The sequence below is a fragment of the Sphaerodactylus townsendi genome, linkage group LG02, assembly GCF_021028975.2.
Source record: "Sphaerodactylus townsendi isolate TG3544 linkage group LG02, MPM_Stown_v2.3, whole genome shotgun sequence".
NCBI classification, from domain to species: domain Eukaryota; kingdom Metazoa; phylum Chordata; class Lepidosauria; order Squamata; family Sphaerodactylidae; genus Sphaerodactylus; species Sphaerodactylus townsendi.
Genome location: NC_059426.1, coordinates 171,252,860 through 171,279,069, shown reverse-complemented (window position 1 = coordinate 171,279,069; position 26,210 = coordinate 171,252,860). Strand labels below are relative to the sequence as shown.

The window sequence follows — 26,210 nt, the reverse complement described above, 5'->3', positions numbered from 1 at the left end:
ATATAAGCTGTTGTGTGCAAAACGGACGTATTTGACGAAGTGAGATTTGGCTCAAGAAAATTTATATTCTGCATGGTGGTGGTGTTGATCTACTGGACTCAAATTTGTTTGTAGCCTTACATGGCTAACTGGCTGAAACTTTCGTTATGTAGGGTACTTTCAAAGGGTAGCCATATGCAGTAGAACCGCAATACGCTGTCTCAGAAAAAGATGTTGGTATGGTCAGTTGAGGTGCGGTGGTTGAGAAAGTTGTATGCGTCCGTGTTAGAATATAGTCCTGAACGAATATGAGAATTACTGTTCATTATTATGTGCAACCAGGGCCGGAGCGAGGGGGAACTGCGCTCGGGGCAAGCGTGTGCTCTGTGCCCCTGCCACGTCCTGCCCACCCCGGAACGCCCCACCATACCCCCACACTGGCACGCGCCCGGTGCATCGCGCGCACCCCCGCTCCCTTGGCGCCACGCCACTGCATGAATCTTTTGTCAAAACCATTATTTTGTGCAGTATTGAACATGGTACAGGAAAGATGTTAGCTTTAAAAAGGGCTTGGACAGATTTATGGAGGAGAAGTCAATCTATGGCTACCAATCTCGATCCTCCTTGATCTGAGATTGCAAAGGCCTTAGCAGACCAGGTGCTCGGGAGCAGCAGCAGCAGCAGAAGGCCCTTGCTTTCACATCCTGCAGGTGAGCTCCCAAAGGCACCTGGTGGGCCACTGCGAGTAGCAGAGTGCTGGACTAGATAGATTCTGGTCTGATCCAGCAGGCTCGTTCTTATGTTCTTATGTTCTTAATATTTATAGTTCATTGAATGACTGAATGCTGAAATGTATTTTTACTTTCAAACTGATGGCGGAGGGGAGCAGGGCTTGGTAGGCACTAGGACCTTGGCGGAGCATTCTACAACAAAGAAGGTCTGGCATGCTGTGTTACGTACAACCCTACTAACATCTTTTTCTAAGGCTGACTATAGATTTAAGTCCAGTATCACCTTAGAGAACTGAGATTTTTTTTTGGGGGGGGGATGAGTTTTTGAGAGTCAAATCTCCCGTGGAGCATAGACTCTTGAAAGCTTATACCCCCAAAACCTTCTTTCTTTCTAAGGTGCTGCTGGCCTCGAATTTAACGATGTAGGGTAGTTTGCAAGGAGAAATTAAAAGTAGCCTTCTTTGGCCCTTTTCCGCACATGCAGAATAATGCAGCTGGATTTTACTGTGCGGAATAGCAAAATCCACTTACTTACTTACTTACTTACTTACTTACTTACTTACTTACTTACTTACTTACTTACTTACTTACTTACTTACTTACTTACTTACTTACTTATTTGTAGACCGCCTCACCCCCGAAGGGCTCGAGGCGGTTCACAGGTTCGGCAATAACCGATGCCACAGCCTATAAACTTAGAGTAACCCCATTAAAACAAAGATGCATCAGCAAATACATTAAAATGAATAAAACAGAAATAAAACAGCAGACCATCAAACAAAAGAACAGCGCCTGATCAAAAAGGCCGGGAGGGGAAGGCAGGACCCAAAACAGAATCACGGCCCTGCCAGAGTGGAAATGGCAGCCTCAGTGGGGGCAGTAAATCCGCGGCCAGCCTCGCCAAAGGCCCGGTGGAACAGCTCCATCTTACAGGCCCTGCGGAACTCACCAAGGTCCCGCAGGGCCCGGACAGCTGGAGGGAGAGCGTTCCACCAGGCAGGGGCCAGAGCCGTAAAGGCCAGCCGCATCATTGTGAAAGTGGATTGGAAGTGCATTATTCTTCATGTGCGGAAGGGGCCTTTCTGAGTAGGGCGTTCATGAAAGAACTGGTTATGAAGAACAGTCGACAGGCTCTCCAATATTTATTTGATTGTTCCTTATGACAAATGAAGCTTTTTAACCTAGTAAGCTTCCCATGAAAGTGTGGGGCAGCTCACTCACTCAAAGTCAGCCTGACCTCAGTAAATCTTATTTTCTGTCCTTCCCTTCCAAAGCAATTACGGATAAACAAACCTTTCTTTCCCCTGTTGTGAAAGTCTCAGGAAGTAATATCAAATTTAGAAGCAGGGAATGGATCATGTAATAGCCAGTCATCGCTTAGCATGGTGTTTCTCATTATAGCTTTATAAGGGTCAGCGGTACCTTCTTACCGTGTTTCCCCTAAAATAAGACAGTGTCTTATATTAATTTTTGCTCCCAAAGATGCGCTATGTCTTATTTTCAGGGGATGTGTTATATTTCTGTGTTCTGCTCGTCGGGCATGCTTCCAAACCAAAACTTTGCTACTTCTTACTTTCGGGGGATGCCTTATATTTATCACTTCAACAAAACTGACATTGCCCCGGTAGGCCCTCCACTCCACTCCTCTGCTGCTCGGAGGAGGACCTACTCGTGATCCCTGGCCCAAAAATGATCAGGCTGGCCTCGACGAGGGGCAGGGCCTTTTCAGCCCTGGCCCCTACCTGGTGGAACAGGCTCCCTTGGGAGATCAGGGCCCTGCGGGACTTACAGAGTTTCCGCAGGGCCTGCAAGACGGACCTGTTCCGCCAGGCGTTTGGCCAGCCTGGTTAAAAATACATCTACCATGTCATCTGGCCTCCCGTGGGCACGAGGGGGGGAAGGGGGGTAGCCAGACGCCATCCACATTTTTAAATGGGTTCTGTTTTTATGTAACTAATATTTAAATTATGTTTTAATGTATGTTTTAACCTTGTTGTGAACCGCCCTGAGCCCTCAGGGGGAGGGCGGTATATAAAATTATTAATAAAAATAAACCTCTACGACGTCTTATTTTCAGGGGATGTCTTATATTCGGGGAAACAGGGTAGTATGAATCTCCCCCAAAATACGTAACCGATCCTTTAAGAGACATCCTGCTGTTTCTTTTTGACAGGGTCAGCAAATTGTATTGGCTCCTGCTCCGAAGATCAAGGAAGCGCTCTACGAATATCAGCCGTTGCACGTGGAGACATACGGGCCACCGGTCCCAGAGGTTGAGTTGCTGGGAAAACTCGGGTAAGTATTGCACACGCTCCATCCCGTATGACAATTATTATCAGTGGGACAGTATAAAAGCTGGGAATGTCTCCCCCTCCCCCCCCCCCCCCCCAGCAAAGATTGTATTTAAACAAACCAGAACAGATCTTAACAAAATACTGGACTTCCTGCCCAAACGAATATTTTGGTTGGGTGGATAAACGCGATTCCTCCCCCTGCTTCCCTCTGCTTTCTCTTTCTTCTCTTTTTTTCCTGTTCTTTTATTGATCAGCGGAGAATTCGGCTGGATCGCATTAATGTTTTCAGTGTTGCCGTTGGCAGCCGAGGAGAAGTAGCTGTTCATTTTCAGCTACACGGTATTAAAAAAAAGAATAAAAAAGGCCAAGCCGAGGAGCTGGATTTGCCCAAACAGCAGGCCCGTTAAAAACAAGAAAAGGAAAAGTGTGAGGCCTTTGCCATGCGGAGCTGGGTTTTCTTCTCTGCCTCGAAGCCCTTTGATGAATTCCATCTGTCCGGGGGAGCGTTGGCTGCCTAAAGCCCCGGTTTCGAGTGAGTGGGAGGGCCGGTTCCTACGCCTGGTGGCTCCCCCACAGTCAGCCCTCCGGTGAAATGTACAAGCATCCAGTGGACTGGCATCTAAGCACAAGTTGCACAAAATTTCTATTTGAAAAAACGGGGGGGGGGGGATGGGCCCCCCCAGCTCAAAAGAGCTGGGGAGCTGGGAATGCTTAGTTTGGTGAAGAGAAGGTTAAGAGGTGACATGATAGCCATGCTTAGATATTTGAAGGGATGTCATATCGAAGAGGGAGCAAGCTTGTTTTCTGCAGATCCAGAGGCTAGGACAGTGATGGAGAACCTGTTCGAGACCGAGTGCCCAAATTGCAACCCAAAACCCACTTATTTATTGCAAAGTGCCAACATGGCAATTTAACCTGAATACTGAGGTTTTAGTTTAGAAAAAACAGTTGGCTCCAAGGAGTGCATTACTCAGGAGTAAGCTCGGTGGTAGTTGGTGGCTTTGCTTTGAAGCAACCGCACAAATCTTCCAACGGGTGAATCTTTACTCAGAAGTAAGCCCCATTGCCAGCAACTGAGCTTACTTCCAGGTAAAGGATCGCGCTTTAGTTCTTCGCATGAAAATCAGTGAGGTTTAACAGCGCTTAACCGGGTTACCTACACTGCTTCCCCAAAACTTGGTTTTAGGTTTAATGTTAATAATCGAGCCCAGCGGCCCAGGCCAACCTAGATGTGGGGGGGGGGGGGGACGACTCTGTGCGTGCCCACAGAGAGGGCTCTGAGTGCCACCTCTGGCACCCGTGCCATAGGTTCGCCACCACTGGGCTAGGACCAGGAGTAATGGGTTCAAGGGGAAGGAAAAGAGATTCCACCTGAACATCAGGAAAAACTTCATGACAGTCAGAGCTGTTCGACAGTGGAATGCACTGCCTCGGAGTGTGGTGGGGCCTCCTTCTTTGGGGTTTTTAAAAGAGAGGCTGGATGGCCATCCGACAGAAGTGCTTTGATCGTGTGTTCCTGCGTTGCAGGTGGTTGGACTGGATGGCCCTTGGGGTCTCTTCCAACTCTGTGATTCTAAGAACCAGATCTTCCGTCCCTGTGAGCAGTCCTTCTTGAGAAAGGAACTTTCCCAATAGGTTGTGCTGAGTATTTTGAAGAACCAAAAGTCATTGAGCCCGGAGTGGATCAAAAGTGGGTAGTGAGTAATGGGCCACGAATGGAGGGCACGTGACTCTAAATCGATTTGGCATCTCCAGTGGAGGCAAGAGGTATAGATTCACTTCATTGTTTTAAAGCAGAGGCGTGGGTTTGTCGCAGGACCTTAAACCTGCTAGACTGAACAGTGGTGCGTGCTTTAGTAAATAAAACGCATCTCTGTGTGTTAAGTATCATCCAATTGCTTGTGACTTACGGCTGCCCTATGAATGAATGACCTCCGGAATATCCGCATTGCTCAGGCCTTGAGAACTAAACGCCGTGGTTTCCTTAGTGGAATCGATCAGTCTCCTGTCGGATTTTCCTCTTTTCCTGCTGGCTTCAACTTTGACTAGCATGGTTGTCTTGCTGTCCTGGAATGATACGTTTTGGTCCTTGGAAGTCTCTCACAATGAAAATACGTCTCCGTGTGAACTGATGGTATTCACATAGTCTGCTTCGTTGCTGTCAATCTGTGTTGTGTTTGGAGTTTGGAGTGTTGTGTTTGGAGTGTTTCCGAGGTGTCAATGGTTTAGAATTTCAGTAGTGATTGTCTGCTGATCGCCGCTTCTGCATCTGTGGCTGGCATCTTCAGAGGATCTTCAGAGTGGCTGGCATCTTCAGATGATCCTCTGAAGATGCCAGCTACAGATGCAGGCGAAACGTCAGGAGAAAATGCTACTGGAACACGGCCATGCAGCCCAGAAACCCCACAACACTCCAGTGATTCCGGCCGTGAAAGCCTTCGACAATACATTATTATTATTATTTTATTATTATTTTATTCAATTTGATAAACCGCCCTACCCCCTGTGTTGTTTTTCTCGGGTTCTCGACCCTGTAAATGCCAGGGTCTGTTTCGAGGGGGCAGTTGACCAAGCCCTTACAGTGGGTTCACAGCCCAAAGTTTGCATCTGCGGATTCCATGTTCTCTCTCTCCCCCTCGTGATTGTTTGACGTTTTGGGCTATAGGAGGCAAAAGTTAATTAGCTTTCCCAGCTCTGGCATGGGCAGGCCTTGCTCCCGCCACCTGTTCTCACAACAGCTGCTCGAACTTCCAAAGCCGGGGGATTTTCAGATGACAAATTAAAATGAGGTGCAGGAAAGAGGCATCTGATTCCCGGTTGTGGACTTTTGGGCTCTTGGGATTTCGTCTCCCCCTCTCCCCTGGCGGCGGGCAGGGAGGGGTGAGGGGTGGGGTATGAATGCAGGTTTTCAGCTGGGAATGTGCTTTATAGTTCTTTGTCCGCAGACAATCAATCTTCATCGGCTATTTTCTATTTGTTCAGTTTTTAGGGATTGATGGTGTGTTCACGTTATCGTGGGATGCTTTGCTGCGGCTAATGGCACCGGCCTACCTTGCTGGGTCGTTTTATTGCTGAAACAGCTCAGAGTTCCGATGAGCAAGCTGTGAGTTGAAAGAGGGCTTTTATATTTGCAGAGGCCTTTGGGGCACTCCCTGTCAATTGGGCCCCATTCGCCACTCCGAATGGTGTGCCTGTCATCTAGCAATCTTGGGTGCTAAGCTAGTCCTGAGTAGTAGTAGTAGTAGTGGTGGTGGTGGTGGTGGTGGTGGTGGTAGTAGTAGTAGTAGTAGTAATTGGAGGAGGAGCTGTTGTTGTTTGGATTTATACCCCACTTTTCTCTTCTGTAAGGAGACTCAAGGTGGCTGACAAGCTCCTTTCCCTTCCTCTCCCCACCATAGACACCTTGTGAGGCAGGTGGGGCTGAGAGAGTTCTGAGAGAACTGTGACTCGTCTAAGGTCACCCAGTAGGAATGTAGGAGTGTGGAAACACATTTGGTTCACCAGATAAGCCTCTGCCACTCAGGTGGAGGAGTGGGGAATCAAACCCGGTTCTCCAGATTAGAGTCCACTGCTCTTAACCACTGCACTACACTGGCTCTGGTACGGTCTGGTGAGAACAAACCAACCAAATGACTGTGGGACAGTAAAGAGAATGCCAATGCACCATGGGGGGGGGGGGATACCTATTTCCCAGTTATCATCATCATGAGGGGGACCCTCATGGCAAAAAGTGTGGAATCCATGTCACAGTGGTGGCGAACCTTTGGCACTCCAGATGTTATGGACTATATTTCCATTTGCCCAGTCATACTCACTTGGCCATGCTGGCAGGGGCTGATGGGAATTGTAGTCCATAACATCTGGAGTGCCAAAGGTTCGCCACCATGGTATGAGGAGAGACTTAGGGAACTGGGGATGTTTAGTTTGGTGAAGAGAAGGTGAAGAGGGGACATGATAACCAAGTTAAGATATTTGAAGGGATGTCATGTAGGTGAGGGAGCAAGCTTGTTTTCTGCTGCTCCAGAGTCTAGGACCAGGAATAATGGGTTCAAGGTGAAGGAAAGAAGATTCTACCTAAACATCAGGGAAAACTTCCTGACAGTCAGGGCTGTTCGACAGTGGAATGCACTATCTCGGAGTGTGGTTGAGTCCAAAGAGTCTCCTTCTTTGAAGGTTTTTAAAGAGAGTCATAAGAACATAAGAACAAGCCAGCTGGATCAGACCAGAGTCCATCTAGTCCAGCTCTCTGCTACTCGCAGTGGCCCACCAGGTGCCTTTGGGAGCTCACCTGCAGGCGGTGAAAGCAATGGCCTTCTGCGGCTGCTGCTCCTGAGCACCTGGTCTGCTAAGTCATTTGCAATCTCAGATCAAGGAGGATCAAGATTGGTAGCCATAGATCGACTTCTCCTCCATAAATCTGTCCAAGCCCCTTTGAAAGCTATCCAGGTTAGTGGCCATCACCACCTCCTGTGGCAGCATATTCCAAGTCATCTGTCAGGAGTTCTTTGATTGTGTGTTGCTGCATTGCCGGGGATTGGACTTGATGGCCCTTCTGGTCTCTTCCAACTCTATGATTCTATGATCCCCCTGGATCCAGGAAGAAGAACAGGCTGTTGAGTCCCAATGCAGTCACTGCAACCCCATCCCTGGAGCGTTCCAGGCACCAGAGCAGCAGAGGTAGTTTGCCTTTGCATATCCTCGGTGGTCCCCCATTTAAGAAGAAGAAGAGTTTGGATTTATATCCCCCCTTTCTCTCCTGCAGGAGACTCAAAGGGGCTTACAATCTCCTTGCCCTTCCCCCTCACAACAAACACCCTGTGAGGTAGGTGGGGCTGAGAGAGCTTCGAGAAGCTGTGACTAGCCCAGGGTCACCCAGCTGGCGTGTGTGGGAGTGCACAGGCTAATCTGAATTCCCCAGATAAGCCTCCACAGCTCAGGCGGCAGAGCAGGGAACCAAACCCGGTTCCTCCAGATTAGATACACGAGCTCTTAACCTCCTACGCCACTGATGCTCCTGTGGCCAACCTGACTTCGCTTCCGAACTCTGAGGAATCCGGGTGAAATCAGGCTATTTGGGCTGAGGCTGCAGCAAGCAAACAATACCGGAAAGGGCAATGTATTTGAAGGACCCATCTCAGCGAGGGCCCTGAAAGTAATAAACAACGTCTTGAAAATCAATAGAAAATATTACCAGAAGTAAACTCAAAAAGCTGCAGGACGGAGGGAAAATGCACTGAGCTGGCAGCATCCTAGCACAGCCCCCCCCCCCTCCCAAACCCCTTACCTCCAGAGATTTAAGAGAAGCTGAAGTCTGCACATCGTTTTGGGAAACTGGCTGGTAAGCAATAAATGGCAGTAATCAAGTTGCAATATTATTTCAGAGACATGAAATTTTTTTGCTGTAGCCGATGACTAACAGGGTTTGAAAAAGGAACAGGAGGAACATCGGTAAGTGAAACGGCGCCAGTCTTCACGGTCTAATGCAGTGGTTTCCAAATCCTGTTCCAAAGAATCTTGGGGTTTTGTAGAGGCTTATTGGGGGGTCCTTCTTGAGTGGATCGGTATTGGAGGACAACTTTTTTTCCTGAGACGCAGCTTGCTCACTATGAGTAATCTTTGCCTGCCGCATGCAGTCCCGTGGAGAAGTTTGACGGTAGGCGCTCAGTTCACGGACGGCAGGGGGTTCCCCAACTTTTTCGGGGTGCTGGCCCCTTGGTTCCCGAGCCACCCCGCTAGTGTTCCCCCTCACACATACGAACACACACTTCTCTCTTTGTATGAGGTGTGCTGCAAATTCAAGACAACTTCTAACACTGTGAACACATGTATGTGTTTCACAAATTAAACATGACCTAGTAGAAGAAAACCAATTCATGGAGCTCTTTCAGCAACAAGAAGAAGAAGAAGAACAACAAAAAGAAGAAGAAGAAGAACAACAACAACAACAAGAAGAACAAGAACAAGAAGAACAATAAGAAGAACAACAAGAACAAGAACAACAAGAACAACAACAAGAAGAAGCAGCAGCAGCAGCAGCAGTAGTAGTTTGGATTTATACCCCCTTTCTCTCCTGTAAGGAGACTCAAAGAGGCTTACAATCTCCTTTCCCTTCCCTTCTCCACAACAAACACTCTGTGAGGTAGGTGGGGCTGAGAGAGCTCAGAAGAACTGTAATTAGCCCAAGGCGTGTGTTGGAGTGCACAGACTAATTTGGTTCCCCAGATAAGCCTCCACAACTCAAGTGGCAGAGCATGGAATCAAACCTGATTCTCCAAATTAGAGTACACCTGCTCTTAACCATTGCGCCACTGCTGCTCTCTGAAAGGGCATATTTGCGTCTCACTCATCACGTCTTCACAGTTTTACATGTGCTTGGTTTTGCTTTTTCGCATAATAAAATCCAGCTGCAAAGTGTGCTGAAAGTGGATTGAAAGTGCATTATTCTGCCTGTGGGGAAGGGGCCCAAGTGAGTGATGGACTCTTACATGGTAAACTGGTTTTGTTCCTATACATGAAGCCTGCTGGGTGATCTCTCAGAACTCTTTCAGCTCAATCTGCCTCACAAGGTATCGTGGGAAGAGGAAGGAGTTTGTGAGCTTTTTCGAGATTCCTTCCAGTTGAGAAAAGTGGGGTGTAAATCCAAACTCTTCTTCTTTTTCTTCTTCTTCTTCTTCTTCTTCCCCTCTATGAAACATCCCAAGCTGAAAGAGTCAAGTTGGGTTGCTAGAACTATAGCAAAGAATTATAGCTGTAGCAGGAGACCTCCTATCAGCAAACAAAACCCACCACTGCTCAATGGCGGAGGGGGTGAATGCAACACCCCCCTCGGTCACTCAGTGGCATGGTTTCTACTGAATCCTAGAGAAGCATGATATCACACCCTCATTCATCCCAGAAATTACTGGACAGGACACTAGCATGCTCCTGCCTAGGGGACAGGGGTGTTCTTATGTTCCAGGGCGCTCCCCCCATTTGGTCAACCAACACCATTTCAGGGTCGTTTGTCTGATTTTTAATTTTTTTTTAGTGTTTTATACGCTTGGTTCAGTAGGCGATATTTGTTATTGAAGTAACGACTTTCAAATTTTCAGGAATATTCAGGAAGACTGTTCTGATGATAATTTGTTTGCGATGTTTATTCAAGCGTGCTGCTGGGACCCCCCAGGCTCATTAGCTACTGAAACAGGAGATAATACCATTTGCGAAACTGATATCTTTGTCCCTTGAACCTAATTGTCAGTTCCAGGAGTATCGAGAGACAGGTTACCAGATGATACCTCGGAATTTTAGTGTCACTAGTTAAAATAGCACTTCTTACAGGCATCTGTTAGGTGTTGTTTCCAGATTTTAGTTTGTAGTGATTCTTTGTTCATTGTTACTGAATTCTGGCGTGTAGGCAGGCTGCACATTTTGAAGACAGAGGCACCAGACTCTCTCAAGGCGGCTCAGGAGGCCTCCCGGTACAGCATCCAGGGCATAGAGACCTTTTGTTTTGAGGGTCCACCTTATAGGGCCCCAAAAGGCTTATTTTGTTTCCCTGCTCCTTCACATGAAAGCCTGTGGGCTGAGTTCTCTCAGAACCCCAACCCTGCTCCCCCCCCACTCCAGAAGCAGCTCACCAAGCTTGGATGCTGTCACCAAGACGCCTTGACACCTGAAAGTCTGCGCCTCAGTCTTCAAAAAATGTGCACAAGTGCCACACTCAGAAATTCCCAGAATCTGCCAGGCTAGCAAGTTCTGTGGTGTAACTACCACCATAGACTTCAATGGGCTTGTTATGCCCAGATGGCTCTGGTGGGTAGAGGTTTTACTGGGAGGCACTGCGTGGCAGGGGTCTTGCCTGGGTGGGGCATTTCCTGGCAGGGTTGCTGGTGTGAGTCTCCCGGAAAGGAACCAACCAATTCTTAGCAGGTAATGCTGTGGGCACCAAAGTTGAAGGCGGTAAACCGGATGCCTCTGCCAGCATTCGGGCTATCCCAGGCAAACTTTAGTGCCCCCCACCCAGAGCAAGACCACCACCACATTGCCTCCCTGTTGAAACCTTCTTACCACAGCCATAGTTGGGCATAACAGAAAGTCTCCATTGAAGTCTATGGTGGGAAAAAATAATGTATTTCACCATAGAACTTGCTGAAGAGTTCGAGATTCTTGGGAATTTCTGAGTGTGTAAGACTGACCACAATATTTTTTGAAGATAGAGGCACCAGGACTTTCAAGGTGGCTCCAAGAGGCCTTGGGTAATAAAGTATCCAAGCTTGGTGAGCTTTGCTTCCTGGAGTATGGAAGGAGAGAGTTCTTGAGAGAACTCAGCCCGCAGGCTTCATGGGCAGGAGCATGGAAACAAAATGCTCCTTTGGGGCCCCTATAAAATTGGTGTAAACCCCTCAGAAGCAAAGGTCTCTTTGCCTGGGATGCTATTACCAGGAGGTATTTCCTGGAGCCACCTTGAAAGTCTGGTGTTCTATCTTCAAAAAAAAAATGCAGCCTGGCCTCAGGAAATTCCCCATTGGCTAGCAATGGAGCAAAAGTCACTGCAAAACAAAAGAATCCTGGGCAACTCTTCAAGGGTGCCTGTGGGTAAGTGCATTTTTTAAAGCCAGTGACACCAAAAAATTTTAGGGTATCATCTGTAACTATTCTTATGATGCCACCCAGGTTTCAGGAAGTTAGGTTCACGGGACCCTCGTTATGGTTCCTCAAAGTGGGTAGCCCCATCTCCTGCCAGCTCTCATTGAAAACAATGGGGATGGGGGCATTCCATTTAATGGCCCATAACTTTGTTTCCCCTAAACCAAACATCACCAAACTTGATGGTAATCATCAGGGCAGTCTCTGGATGATGCCCCGAAATCATGGTGTTGTTAGCTTTAAAAAAAATGCCTCCTTCCAAATAATCAAAAAAATACCCCCCCCCCAAGCCCAAATACCTTGCATCCACCATTACTTGTTCATATTTGGGCAGGACATAATTGGATACTTTCTTTGTCCAAATGTGCCCAAAATGTGCCCAGATTCCGCTGAATCTGGTATTTGTTTCATCTAAATCTCCAACCCCTCAAAAAGTGATACGTTGTTTCAGGGTGGAGAATTGCTAAAAACAGCATCACTTTCAATTTAATCTAGAATCCCAGATTCTCCTCTTTAAGGTGGATTTAAAAGAAGAATCTTGAGCTCCCCTAGTTTAAAACACCATTGGAAAGTGATGCTGTTTAGGGGTGGATTCCACCTGAGGTGTTTTGTGAGAGATGATACTGGCATTTGATTGGTAAATGTTTTGCTGGGGGGTGGTTTTGTGAGAGATTTTACATGCTTAATACCCAATTCTTCTGCACTGGCTATTTGGAGTTGTTTCTCAGGCAAACAACCTACCCTTCAGGGTTGCTGTGATTCAGGAAATTAGGAAAAGAGTTGGTGGGAGAGAGCCATGCATGTTTTGCTGGGAGTGGAGGTGTTTCAGAGCTGGTGCAAAAAAAAAATAATTGTTTGTTCATGGTGAGGGAGGGTGGCCGCCCATTCGCTGCCAGGGCTTTCAAACTCAGTTTTTGTCCCCGGGCTCCAGTTTGCCTAGGTTCGCCCCTGCAGGACACCCATGTTCTCCTTGCCCTCTTCTGCTGTCTTCTGCTGGCTGCTGTCACTGTAAAGCATGAAGTTTCATCAGAGCCATTCTGCATTTGGCCGACAACTCCGGAGTCAAGAGATCAAGAAAATTTAGGCTCCAAAACGGGCCTATGTCCTTATGAACCTACCCAAGCACTACGGCCATCTTCTGAGATCCTGCTTCAGGAGGCCCACCTTCTCAGATTAGGCCAGACCTGGGCATTATACGGCCCGCGGGCCACATCCGGCCCGACGGATGACCCTGACTGGCCCCCCTGCCTTGCTGGGGAGCGAGGTGCCTTTGAAAGCCCCACAGAAGCCGGTTGCCTTGGCTGCCGGCTTCTGCGGGGCTTTCAAAAGCACCAGTCGATGAAAAAAGTAGGTCAAGGGATTTAAGTCTCCCCACTTGCTTGATTGTCACAGTGGACAACTATGCAGGTAGGTTAAGCCTGTGATTCTTTGTGCCAAATAGTGTTGTATGCAGAACTGTTGCCACCAATTCCAAGTTGATCTGTGCACCTGTCTGTCACTTATCAGCCCCTATTATGCAGAATGGAGTTCAGCCTTTTGGCCCGGCCCTCCACAATATTTTCTGTTTCTTATGCGGCCCCATGGAAAAAATAATTGCCCACCCCTGGATTAGGCAGACAGCAAACAAGGAGATGGTCGTCTTAGTTCAGGCCCCCAAACTCCAGAACTCTCTTAATGTCAGCACTACAAGTCCCAACATGCACCAGTTCCCACGGGTGGCCGCCGAAGCGGGAACCCGCCACGAATGGAAACCCAGGGCCGGAGAAGGAACTGCAGCGATTGGGTGACCCGATGGTTCGAACCAGCCTTAAGTGCTGGATCTGAGGGGAGATCCTCAGTTCCGGCACCCTGTAGCTAGGGCAGTGATGGCGAACCTTTTCGAGACCGAGTGCCCAAATTGCAACCCAAACCCCACTGATTTATCGCAAAGTGCCAACACGGCAATTTAATCTGAATACTGAGGTTTTAGTTTAGAAAAAATGGTTGGCTCCAAGGCATGCATTACTCGAGAGTAAGCTTGGTGGCAGTCGCTGGCTTTGCTTTGAAGCAACTATGCAACTCTTTGAATGGGTGAATCATGACCCTATGAGGGTTTACTCAGAATCAAGCCCCTTTGCCAGCAACTGAGCTTACTCCCAGGTAAAGGATCGCGCTTTAGTTTTTTGCATGAAAATCAGTGGCGTTTAACAGCGCTTAACAGGATTACCTACACTGCCTCCCCAAAAATAGGTCTTAGGTTTAATGCTCATAATCGAGCGCAGCGGCCCAGGTCAGCCTTGATAGGGGGTGATTCCCCCCCCCCCCCACGAGGAACTCTGCGCGTGCCCACAGAGAAGGCTCTGAGTGCCACCTCTGGCACCCGTGCCATAGGTTCGCCACCACTGAGCTAGGGCGACACAATTCAATACAGTTTTTCCGTTTGAGTTAGCTTTGTCTGAGTGTGTCCAGCCTTACACTTAACGAGAGGACACATCTCTCCCCTTCTGTTGCCCTCTTCTACCAACAGATGATGATGATTCGTTTTTGCCTTTTGCACGTTTCAAATGCCACCGCACAGGTTGCACGAAGGCTTGGGGTTATCTTCAACAACAAGGGAAGCAGATAGCGCTCGGCTGCCCGACTGAGTCTTAACCGAGAGGAGAACCACACGGCCTCCTCCGGGAAGCCTGAAACCTCGTTGTTTAGAAAAACTGGCCGGGTTTCTTTTTTTTGGCCTGGCCGTCTTTGAGCTTTTCAAATGGCACCCTGTAGAATCTGGAGTTTTTGCAAGGAGCTCTTCTGTCAAGGTCGTTAGCGGGATATGTTAGTCGCGGACTGCTTATGAAACAGAATTTTCTGCTTCCTGTCCGCCCACCTGTGGGTACTGTGTGGGTTCTGCAACGCTTAACAGTCCCAGGAGGGTTATAAAAGCCAAAGAATATGGAAAATGTATAAAGAGCCGAAAAGGAGGAAGCCCGCGCTAGACTGTGCAGTTACTTATATTCGGAGTTGGCTACGGCCGCGCATGTTAGCATTAAATTAACCTCAAAAACCTGGACCCGACAGCAGAATGTCCATAATAATTGTTTTTCTTGGCAGTTGGCTTCAGAATTAACTCATTGATCTAATACGAGCCCTGTGCATTCTGAATGCTTGCCCAGTTGTGTGGGTTGGTTTCTTTTCTTTTCTCTTAAAAAAAAAAGAGAGAATGCAATCATGGAAGGAGAAAAAAAAAGAGACCCTTTCTGCTCTGAGCAGTTGTCAAACAAGTTTCTTTCATTGACAATCAGACGCAGGACAGCTGAAAGGGGTTGTTTAGTCTATAGTAAGTACTCTGGAGATTACAGGGTCGCTGTAGGAAATGTAATTATACCATTTTTTTTGGTTCTAAAATAGTCTCTGGTTTTCTTTGAGGGGGCCTGTAGAATACTCAGTCGGGGTTTGTCTATTTGCCAATGCTCTCGTTCTATAGAATATGAAGTTCTGTCTATTTGCCAATGCTCTCGTTCTATAGAATATGAAATTCTGCAACAATACGGAATATGAAATAACATTATGCTGTGGTGTGGATGCCAACTCTGTGTTGGGCTGTTCCTGGAGATTCAGGGTGGAGTTTAGGGAGGGTGGGATTTGGGAACTGGAGGACCCCAGCAGGTTATGCTACCATAGAGTCCGTCCTTCAAAGTGCCGCTCTCTCCAGGGGAACTGGTCCCTGTAGTTCGGCAAGTCTATACTGCACAGAAGCTGATTACGCATGAGATGCTTACCTTGGGACTATTCTCTGCACAGTGGGCTTGCAGAGGGCTCTCCTCTCATTTTTCTGTGTACACGCAAGGAGGCAGCCCACAGTTTACATGTTGGCCTCTCCTTCTCCCGGTTCTCTTAACTCCACCCATCAACAGCCTTGAAGGCACAGATCTCATCACACTGGGAAGCCCTAATAATTTAGCTGATATTCTCTCTTCCTCCCCCCTCCCCTCCCCTCCCCCCCACCATACACACATATTCTGACTTGTTTTAAAGTAAAGGCTTGTCCACTTGCATGTGGGATTGGATTTCGCCCTGTTCCTTTTGTTTTTGCAGTTTGCACGAGTCCTGACTTGGGTGGGGTGTGTGCTCTGGCCAGCGCCCCCTTTCCCGGGGTGACTTTGCTGCTCTGCAGAGCGTTGCTCATCCTGTCGGGGAGGAAGACGCCAGCGTCCAGTGCACTCTCTGCCGAGCTGGCAACTGGAGCCCATGCTCACAGGCTGGGGAGCCTTGCCCTGCTGCGGGAGGGGAGAGGAGGGGAAAGAGGGGAGGGAAGCAGCTACTGGTGGGGTAGGTGTGTGCCTCTGATGGAGCACAGAGGCAGGGGTGGAGTATGCACTGGATGCTAATTCTCTATTATCATGATATAAATACATCAATAGGAGTACTTGGAGAAGCAAGAAGGAGCCAGCAACATGGAAGGGAGGGGGCAAGGAGGAAGGGGTGCCAAGCAGCACAAGGGAGTGGGGAGGCTGGCCGTGGGCGGAGGGAAGAGATCCAGGGCAAAGCTGGGCTCGCTGGCAAATCTGTCCAGCTCTGTTGGCGAAGCAAAATTAAAATCATTCTACGGGTGATTTCGCTTACCACAGAGAGAGTGAAAAATGAAAGCGGAGTTAGAGGAAATACGTCCATACAACAAATCTTGCCGCAGCGGTCATTCGCCTCCACCATGCAGCAAGCCCTTTGTGCGCAATTGGCCGTCCTCTTTCTTGGAGAAACTTGGGGTTCCTTGGAAGTTTGAGGTTCCTTTATGAGCAAACCAATTATTGCAAACACGTTTCTCAGAAATTTAACTCGGCTACCACAATTCATGGTGATGGCATGTACCGTCAGGTCACAGTTGACTTATGGTGACCCCATGGGTTTTCAACACCACAGCTGTTCAAAGGTGGTTTGCCATTGCCTTCCTCTGCATAGAAGAAGAGTTTGAATATATACCCCCCCCTTTCTCTCCCATAAGGAGACTCAAAGGAGCTTACAATTTCATTTCCCTTCCTCCCCACAACAAACACCCTGTGAGGTGGGTGGGGCTGAGAGCGCTCCGAAGAACTGTGACTAGCCCCAAGTCCCCCAGCTGGCATGTGTTGGGAGTGCACAAGCTAATCTGGTTCCCCAGATAAGCCTCCACAGCTCAAGTGGCAGAGCGGGGAATCAAACTTGGTTCTCCAGATTAGAGTGCACCTCCTCTTAACCACTACAACCCACTGGCTCTCAGCCTTGGAGTTCCTTAGCGGTCTCCCATCCAAGTACTAGCCAGGGCCGACCCTGCATAGCTTCTGAGCTCTGATGAGAACTGGCTGGCTGGAGCAGCTACATAAGAACATAAGAACAAGCCAGCTGGATCAGACCAGAGTCCATCTAGTCCAGCTCTCTGCTACTCGCAGTGGCCCACCAGGTGCCTTTGGGAGCTCACATGCAGGAGGTGAAAGCAGTGGCCTTCTGCGGCTGTTGCTCCCGATCACCTGGTCTGTTAAGGCATTTGCAATCTCAGATCAAAGAGGGTCAAGATTGGTAGCCATAAATCGACTTCTCCTCCATAAATCTGTCCAAGCCCCTTTTAAAGCTATCCAGGTGAGTGGCCATCACCACCTCCTGTGGCAGCATATTCCAAACACCACTCACACGTTGCGTGAAGAAGTGTTTCCTTTGATTAGTCCTAATTCTTCCCCCCAGCATCTTCAATGGATGCCCCCTGGTTCTAGTATTGTGAGAAATTGTGAGCTACAAGGGAGCGTTGAGTGTACTTTAGGGGAAGGGTCCCTAAAACTGTGCGCTCCTTTGGGATACTGACCTGGGGTGACGGGGGCACCTACAAAATGGCTGCCGCAAGAGGCCAAGCCAAACACACGTGAAGGCGACAAGGGTAATTAAAAAGGACACTGGGAAAGAGGGAAGAGATAATAAGCCAAGCCCCGTGGTGGCAGCAGCTGCCGCCACGATGTTATGTTTAATCTGTATTGTCAGTCAGATTTTCAGTGGCAAATGAGAAGCCGTGCCGGGCAGGAACTCCACGTGGCCCCGCCCACTCCTTAAAATAAGCGTCTGGGCAGGGGGATCTTCTTCATAGATAACGGAATTTAAATTTCACTGCAACGGTCTTTAAATCCATCTTAAATTCACTTCTGCAAATTCCAGGTAGCCGCTCCGCAAGCTCAGTTTCCTGTGTCTGCATGTCGTTTCCAGAAATTTTGTTTTTCTGTCTTTTGGAATCTTAAATGTTCCCGAGCCCTGCAATGTTTCTAATAATAAAATAATGACTTGAACATACACAGACTTTACAGATTATCCATTGTGCGGGCCAGAAGGTAATGTGGCTGTTTTGGAGGGTTCCCCCCCCCCCCTTTGCATAACCAGCTTTAAATGTGAAAACATAAATTCTCCGGGGTAGGGTGGGGGCGGGGGATGGTTTTCATTTGCTATAATTTCCTGTGAGACACTCTCCCAAACAAGGCCCACATTCACAAAACAATGCAGGTTTTTTTGCGCGCTACAAATTGCATTATCGCCTTTGTCGCCTTTCTTTCAGACCCGCTTCAGCCGGCCGACGAAAGCGTGAGCGCTCCTACAATCAAAGCGAAAAGCAAATGTGTTTAATAAAAGAAGGCGAAGCCCGCCATAATTTTTGAATAATGTTGCAGGGGGACGCACCGGTTAAATCATCCCCTTTGCGGTCATAAATGTCAACGGAGAACCCCCCCCCCCCCCGAAATCGCAAGAGGGGCTGGCCACTGCAAAATCAGTTGAGCGACCCCCCCAACTCCATTTTTGAAGGAAAGAAATTGGTTTGTGCATTGCTGTGCCTTAGAACAGTCCACTTCTGTAACTCATCAGAATTAGGTTTTAGTTAGTAGATGTTTTTCGGTGACGTAATGGGAGCCTTTTTGGCAGGCGAGATGGCATATAATGGACTGTGATAAATGGTTTAATGAGCGCTTGCAAAGGGCGAAATGTTTTCCTGCTCTGATCGATAGGACCGTAGCAGGTGTGTGTAGACAATCTTAAAAAAACAACATTGAAATGGAGCTGAACTTTTCAAAAGTAGGATTTGTAATTGGTTTGGAACCGAAACAGCTATATTGACAGTGGCCGTGAACGTGCATCCGTTCCAGAGAGAGACTCCCCCCGCCCCCCCGACCGAAAGCAACTGAACGCAAACCTCCGCGTGCGCTAAAAAGATTTATTTGACAAACCTCTACGGGAGTCTGAAAAGTCTCCTTAATGATAACAGTTGATTTGAGATTTATCGTCCGTTCTGACGTTTGTATGTATTTTGTGCGCCTTGATTGACTATTCATTAGAGGAATGGTACTTTCTTGTCTTTGAAAAAAAATGCTTCTGTTAATTCATTTGTCGGTCAACGTTTATTTTGGTGTCCATCAGTCTGGAGTGGGCTGTTCCAAGATGTGATAGTTAAACATCTCTGGGAGCTTTTTGGAAGCAGCAATTGATTGAACCTCTTACATTTGTAATGTGAAGGGGAAAGGCGTGTTTGGGAGGGGTTGTGGCCAGAGGCGTATCTAGGGAAAATGTAGCCGGGTGCAAAATCTGAGTGCCCCCCCCCATATGGGTGGCTGCCCTCCCCCACCCCGACCAAACAACTATTTTTTTGCACCAGGTCATCTCACTTGGGAGGAAGGAGGAGAGGGGTGTGTGTGGGGTGGGGATTATCCACCCTCCCACATGACTAAAGGGCCGCAGCCTGGGGACATTTGACCCTATATGTCCCCTTGGGCAATACACCCCTGGTTGTGGCTTTGTAGAAGAGCATCTGCTTGCCATGAAGAGGGTCCCAGGTCCACTCCCCGGCATCTCCAGTTAAAAAGTTCAGGGAGTAGTAGTAGTAGTAGTAGTAGTAGTAGTAGTAGTAGTAGTAGTAGTTGTTGTTGTTGTTGTTGTTGATGATGATGATGATGATGATGATGATGATGATGATGATGATGAAGAAGAAGAAGAAGAAGAAGAAGAAGAAGAAGAAGAAGAAGAAGAAGAAGTAGTAGTAGTAGTAGTAGTAGTAGTAGTAGTAGTAGTAGTAGTAGTAGTAGTAGATTTCATAGACCGCCCAGCCCCCGAAGGGCTCTGGGCGGTATACAATAGCAAATAGTGCCCAATAAAATACAAATTATAAACGTGAACTTTAAAATCCTTTAAAATCACAATAGCAGAATTATCACAAAACCCACATTGATTGGTGGATATGATTGAAGTCTATAAAATTATGCCTGGGGTAGAAAATGTTGACAGAGAGAAATTTTTCTCTCTTTCTCACAATACTAGAACCAGGTTGCATCCATTTGAAATGCTGGGGGGAAGAATTAGGACTGATACAAGGAAACACTTTTTCACGCAACGCGTGATTAGTGTTTGGAATATGCTGCCACAGGAGGTGGTAATGATGGCCGCTAACCTGGATAGCTTTAAAAGGGGCTTGGACAGACTTATGGAGGAGAAGTTGATCTATGTCTACCAATCTTGATCCTCTTTGATCTGAGATTGCAAATGCCTTAGCAGACCAGGTGCTCAGGAGCAGCAGCGGCAGAAGGCCATTGCTTTCACATCCTGCACGTGAGCTCCCAAAGGCACCTGGTGGGCCACTGCGAGTAGCAGAGTGCTGGACTAGATGGACTCTGGTCTGATCCAGCAGGCTAGTTCTTATGTTCTTATGTGGCGTCTGATCCTAAGACTGGGAAAGGACCAGCAATGCCAAAAATAGGAGAAATGTAAAGCAAGACCATGCCGGAGATGGTACAGAAATGAAGCATGGGGGCATCAAGAGGGGGCAGGCAATCCACGGCTGGCCTCCCGAAGGCCTGGTGGAACAACTCAGTTTTCCATGCCCTGCGGAACTCACCAAGGTCCAGCAGGGCCCTGACAGCAGATGGAAGAGTGTCCCACCAGGCAGGGACCAGAGCCGTAAAGCAGAGGCGTAGCTGGACCAAACTATATTTCTCCCCCCCCCCATGGCGCCCCCCTCCCACACTTACCTTAGTTCCTTTCCTTTTTCTTGAACTTTTTCAGGCATCAAAAGGCCTGTTCACAGTAAAAACGGCCTGATGGGAACTTTACTTCCCGGAGACCTTGTGAGCCCCAAGGTCTCCTGGGAACTGTAGTTCCTCAGGCCGTTTTTACTGCGAACAGGCCTTTTGCTGCCTGAAAAAGTTCAAGAAAAAGGAAAGGAACTAAGGTAAGTGTGGGAAGGGGGGGTGGGGGGTGCTGCGGGGGGGAGCGGGGGAAATGGGGAGGGGCCTGGGGCGATTTTCTGCGACCCCCAGGCGTGCACCCGGTGCACGGCACACACCCTGTCCCCTTGTAGCTCCACCACTGCCGTAAAGGCCCTGGCCCGGGTTGAGGCCAGCCGCATCATTGAGGGGCGGGGGACTGTCAGTAGATCGGCCTCTGCAGATTGCAGACCTCTACCCGAAGTCCTGAAGAGCAGCTGCCGGTCAGAGTAGACAATACTAACTTTGATGGACCAAGGTTGTGATTCAGTATAAGGCAGCTCCACGTATTCCTCCCGCAATGCATGTTATCCAGTTCTGACATTCAGTGCGGCAGGACTCCAACGATACTTCCTATTTTACAGTGCCTGCATTCATCAGGGACTGATTCCAGGGCTGGGAAAACTATTTAAAAGAGGCAGGAGGAAGATAACTCGCTCCATTTTGGTATTTTAAAATCACTTGTATATCTGGTTCATAGTGTAGTGCAGGGGTCTGCAACCCGCGGCTCCGTCTTTCAGCCTTTTACTGTGACTCCATGTGGCCCGGAGGTCGGAGGGTAGCGTGGGGGTGTCCCTCCAGAGCAGCCGCCATCACCCCTCGGCCATCCTCGCATCCGCCATCCCCCCTCTGCCCCACAGAGCAGGCGGCTGCCTGCTCCGTCGGGCAGAGGGGGTTTCCCTGCCCAGTGCCTCTGCCTCCCAGCTCTGGAAGGAAAGGTGAGTGGAAGGGCCGAACCGGAGGCGGCTCCTTGTGGAGTCGCCTCTCTGGCTCGGTAGATCTTCGGGGCCGTGGAAAACGGGTCCCAATGGCTCTTTGGGTGGTAAAGGTTGCCGACCCCTGATGTAGTATAACAAATGTTCTTGGAATTCACTGTCTTTTTGGGGATGAAGAAGAAGAAGAAGAGTTTGGATTTATATACCCCCTTTCTCTCCTGTAGGAGGCTCAAAGGGGCTTACAATCTCCTTGCCCTTCCCCCCTCACAACAAACACCCTGTGATGTGGGTGGGGCTGAGAGAGCTCCGAGAAGCTGTGACTAGCCCAAGGTCACCCAGCTGGCGTGTGTGGGAGTGCACAGGCTAAACTGAATTCCCCAGATAAGCCTCCACAACTCAAGCGGCAGAGCTGGGAATCAAACCCGGTTCCTCCAGATCAGAGTGCACCTGCTCTTTGCCACTGCTCTTAGCCACTACGCCACTGAATTGATTGATTTTTTGTGTCCCTTTCAAGAGCGAACCCATGGAATCCTTGGCAGGAAATTTTTCTCTCCCTCTTTGGCGCACCACGGAAATCTGAAATGGTCCCCCTGCTCAGAGCATAACTGCGGGAGAGGTTCTCTAGCACAGCCCCCCTGGAAGCAAACCTACACCCTTGTTCACTTCACTGTAAGAGAACATAACAATAGAACTACCTTCCAAGATTAGGCCTGTGGTGCTTCTAATCTAGGATGCTGGATAGTTTAAAAGGGGCTTTGACAGATTTATGGAGGAGAAGTCCAGATTTATGGAGGCTCCCAATCTTGATTCTCTTTGATCTGAGATTGCAAATGCCTTAACAGTCCAGGTGCTCGGGAGCAACAGCCGCAGAAGGCCATTGCTTTCACATCCTGCATGTGAGCTCCCAAAGGCACCTGGTGGGCCACTGCGAGTAGCAGAGAGCTGGACTAGATGGACTCTGGTCTGATCCAGCTGGCTTGTTCTTATGCTCTTATGTTCTTTTGGAGTATCTAATTAGAATCTGGGAGACCCAAACTGGAATCCCTGTTCTGCCACGGAAGCTCGCTGTATAACCTTAGGCTGGTCACGCACTCTCCGCCTAGTTGACCTAACAGGATTGTTGTGATGGTAAATGGAGAAGAGGATGTAACCTGTTTTGGGTCCCCATTTGGGAGAAAGGTGTGGAGTATTGACAAAATACAATAGATAAGTGGCTGTTTCGCTGAACTAGTTGGGTAGACTTGGCTATTTTTATACCTTCTCGCCTCAGGGCGGATTTATATCTACTATGTAAGGAGATAAGATACATTGCTCTACTACACCGATCCCTTGTAGCTTTTCTCCCAAATACTGTCTCTTGCCTGATTCATGTGTGTGAACGTGATTCACACCCAGACAAAAATGGTCATGCTAAGCCGGCTTGTTTATCAGGTGTGTGTATGGGGGGGGGGGGGGACTGGGGCAAATGAAGATTTGGCACCTGATCTTGACCCTCCCCCTTCCAGCGGAGGGATTCAGCTGGTTGAAGCAGGATAGTCATGGCCCCTGAGTTACAGGCTTTCAAGCCATGTTGGTTCCAGAAGGGAATACAGGCATGCAATGTCCACAAAAAACACCTCCAGTACTGCTGCATAAGAACACAAACACACACACAAACACACACACACACACACACACACTAACTTTTATACTTACTAATTTACTAAGTGAATTGAAAAGTGAATATGAGTGCCCTATTGTCTAAAATAGCTATGAACATACATAAATGCAAAAATTTCCCACAAAATTTACAAAAAATACAAACCACTAACAATACACATATACAAAAAATACAATTGTATACTTAGGAACAATTATGGAATTCTTTTTGTTTTTGACTGTGTAATGAAACACAGATTAAATTGAAAGATGCAGTCCTTTGCTGTAGATGGTAATAGTCGGCATGCACAAAGGACTTTGGTTCGTGGTTGTAACAGCTGTACACCTTCTTAAGGAGTGCAGAAATATCCAGAATGAGGCATTCTAAAACGCCATTTGCGATAATGAGGCGTTTTCAGGAGCTCTTCCTCAGTAGAAGGCTATGACCATTAGGTACAGTAGTAGTTCTCTGCACTGCAGTGTTCACCAGAGGCGTAGTTGGGCCATACTGCGCCCGGTGCGCACTCTGTGTTTGCCACCCTCCCCCCGCGACGCCCTTCCCCCACACTTACCTTAGTTCACCCTGGAAAAGCGGCCTGTTCCCTTCAGGTTGAAAATGGCCTGGTGGGAACTACACTTCCCATGAGACTTTGGGGCTCACAGGGTCCCCTGGAAAGTGTAGTTCCCGCCAGGCTGTTTTCAGCCTGAAGGGAAAAGGCCGCTTCTCCAGCCTGCACTGTCGCAGGGGTGTCAAATTCACGGCCCTCCAGATGTTCATGAACTACAATTCCCATCAGTCCCTCCCAATATGAGCATTGGCTATATTGGCTAGGGCCGATGGGAATTGTAGTTCATGAACATCTGGAGGGCCACGAATTTGACACCTGTGCAATAAGGTAAGTGTGGGGCAGAGGGGGTGCCAAGGGGGGGAGTGGGGTGTCGTGGGGGGCGATCAGGCATGCGCCTGGTGCAACATGGACCCCTGACCCCCTGTTAGCTCTGCCGCTGGTGTTCACCCCTGTTTTTGAGGGTCTCTCTCTCTCTCTCTCTCTCTCTCTCTGTCTCTGTCTCTCTCTCTTGGCCAAGTCAGGAACCTCAACTTCTGGTCTTTCCTGATCAACAAGCAGTACTGGCCAAAACTCACCTTAGACGCTAGCTCCAGCTGAAGGAAGGCCCTCTCTTGTGTTGGCCTCCATGGGGTTGCCGGTTCTAGGTTGGGAAATACCTGGATATTTGGGGAGAGATTGGTCACCTTAAGCTCCAGCTACCAACCTCAGGGTCCTGGACTGAAAAACACAAAACTGTAGGTCCGTATTTGTCAGGAACAGGATTGAGGGGCATTCCTGACTTCACCGTTTTGTAACAATTTATATTGACAGGGATGCTCTCTGGGTGAGGGAAGTGTACTTTCACTTGTGTAATTGTTATAAAATGTATGTAACCAGCCCGGTGTATGTAATGGAACTTTCCTTTCTTCTTTCTCTTGATCTTTATGGCTTCACACATTTGTAGATAAGTAGGCTGACCCTGGCGAGTTGCTCCGTTACCCTGTGGGGGTAAACAAGCCAGGTGGCTGTATCTGTTCCTATCGCCGACCTTGGGGCGCCAAAGCTCCAAAATAACTCTTTTCACGCGTTCTGTGGGGAAACGGGAGGGAGGGACTTACTGGGGATAAAGGGGCTAGCAAAAGCGAGGCCTGGCAGAACTTGCTTTCTCAAGTTGGGTACTTCGTTGTCTTTCAATAAATGCTACTGATTAAGAATCCAGAGTCTGTTTATTGCCTAAGGGTCTGAGATCTAACAGTGTTTCGAGCAGAGTTACCTGTCTATCTGCTCCCGATTCTGGGCCTGTATTTCGCAATGAGAAGGCACACGTAAAATCATTGGGTGCTATCTTGGAAAGATCTGTCACCCCTGTGCTGTGCTTGGTAGCTGGTTTAACAACATACCTGCTCTGGTGTTTAAGATTAAAATCTTGTCCTTTAACCAAAAAGAGAGGGGGGAAAAATCATACAATCTCATTTTCTCCTGCGCAACGTATCTCCGAAATGAATTCGTTAGAACTGTAAAGGGTTTAAAAGAAGCTGATATTTAAACTGCCTCAAATTGTTTAGGATAAGTTTAGTTTTAAAGGAGCAATGAGCTTTTGTTTGTACGCACGTCTGCCAACTGTATCAAGAGTAGAATTTTTTTTTGCGTTCTTTATGTTGTTCTAAATTGTATACTATCTTATGTTGGCTATGTGTGATTCTCAAGCCAGTGGGACTACCAATTAGATGCCAATAAAGACATTGGAGTGGGATTGCAGCATTCCACTGTCTGTCTGCTCTCCACTCGGCTCCTCCTCCGTCAACTGTATTGTGCCCGTCCCTGGTCTGTCTCATTCTGTCTGTCCCTCTACCTCAGCTCTGTCTGTCTATCTATCTATCTATCCATCTATCATCTAGAAGAAGAAGAAGAAGAAGAGTTTGGATTTATCTCCCCCCTTTCTCTCCTGCAGGAGACTCAAAGGGGCTTACAATCTCTCCTTCTGCCCCTTCCCCTCTCATGGCCAACAAACACCCTGTAGGAGGTAGGGCAGTTTTGAGAGGCCCCAGAGAAGCTGTGACTAGCCCAAGGTCACCCAGCTGGCGTGTGTGGGAGTGCACAGGCTAATCTGAATTCCCCAGATAAGATCTATCCATCCATCCATCCATCCATCCATCCATCCACCCACCCACCCACCCACCCACCCACCTGGATTCATATCCCGCCCAGTCCCTGAAGGGCTCTGGTCAGGTTACAAAAAGCTTAGAACATTAAAATATGGCTCTCAGCTCAAACTGGCTGAACACCTCATTAACAACCAGTGACCCGTGCTGGAAAATGATTCTCTTGTCACAGACAATGGAGGGCAAAACTTTTCTTGCCCCAAAACAGTGTCTAACTGGGGCCTGCAACAAACCAAGATCTGTTCTCATATCCACTCATTCATTTGTTCAACTTCCAGTGTTATACAATTTTT

General features: G+C 48.2%; 1 protein-coding gene across 1 annotated transcript in view; it reads left to right on the top strand.

Moving 5' to 3' along the window:
• The window catches only part of MNAT1 (MNAT1 component of CDK activating kinase), a 182,234-nt gene that overhangs the window by 129,667 nt on the left and 26,357 nt on the right, over nucleotides 1-26,210 (top strand). Inside the window, exon 6 of the mRNA XM_048484659.1 lies at nucleotides 2,884-3,005. Within this exon, the coding sequence (XP_048340616.1) occupies nucleotides 2,884-3,005 (122 nt within the window). The remainder of the gene's footprint in view (nucleotides 1-2,883; nucleotides 3,006-26,210) is intronic.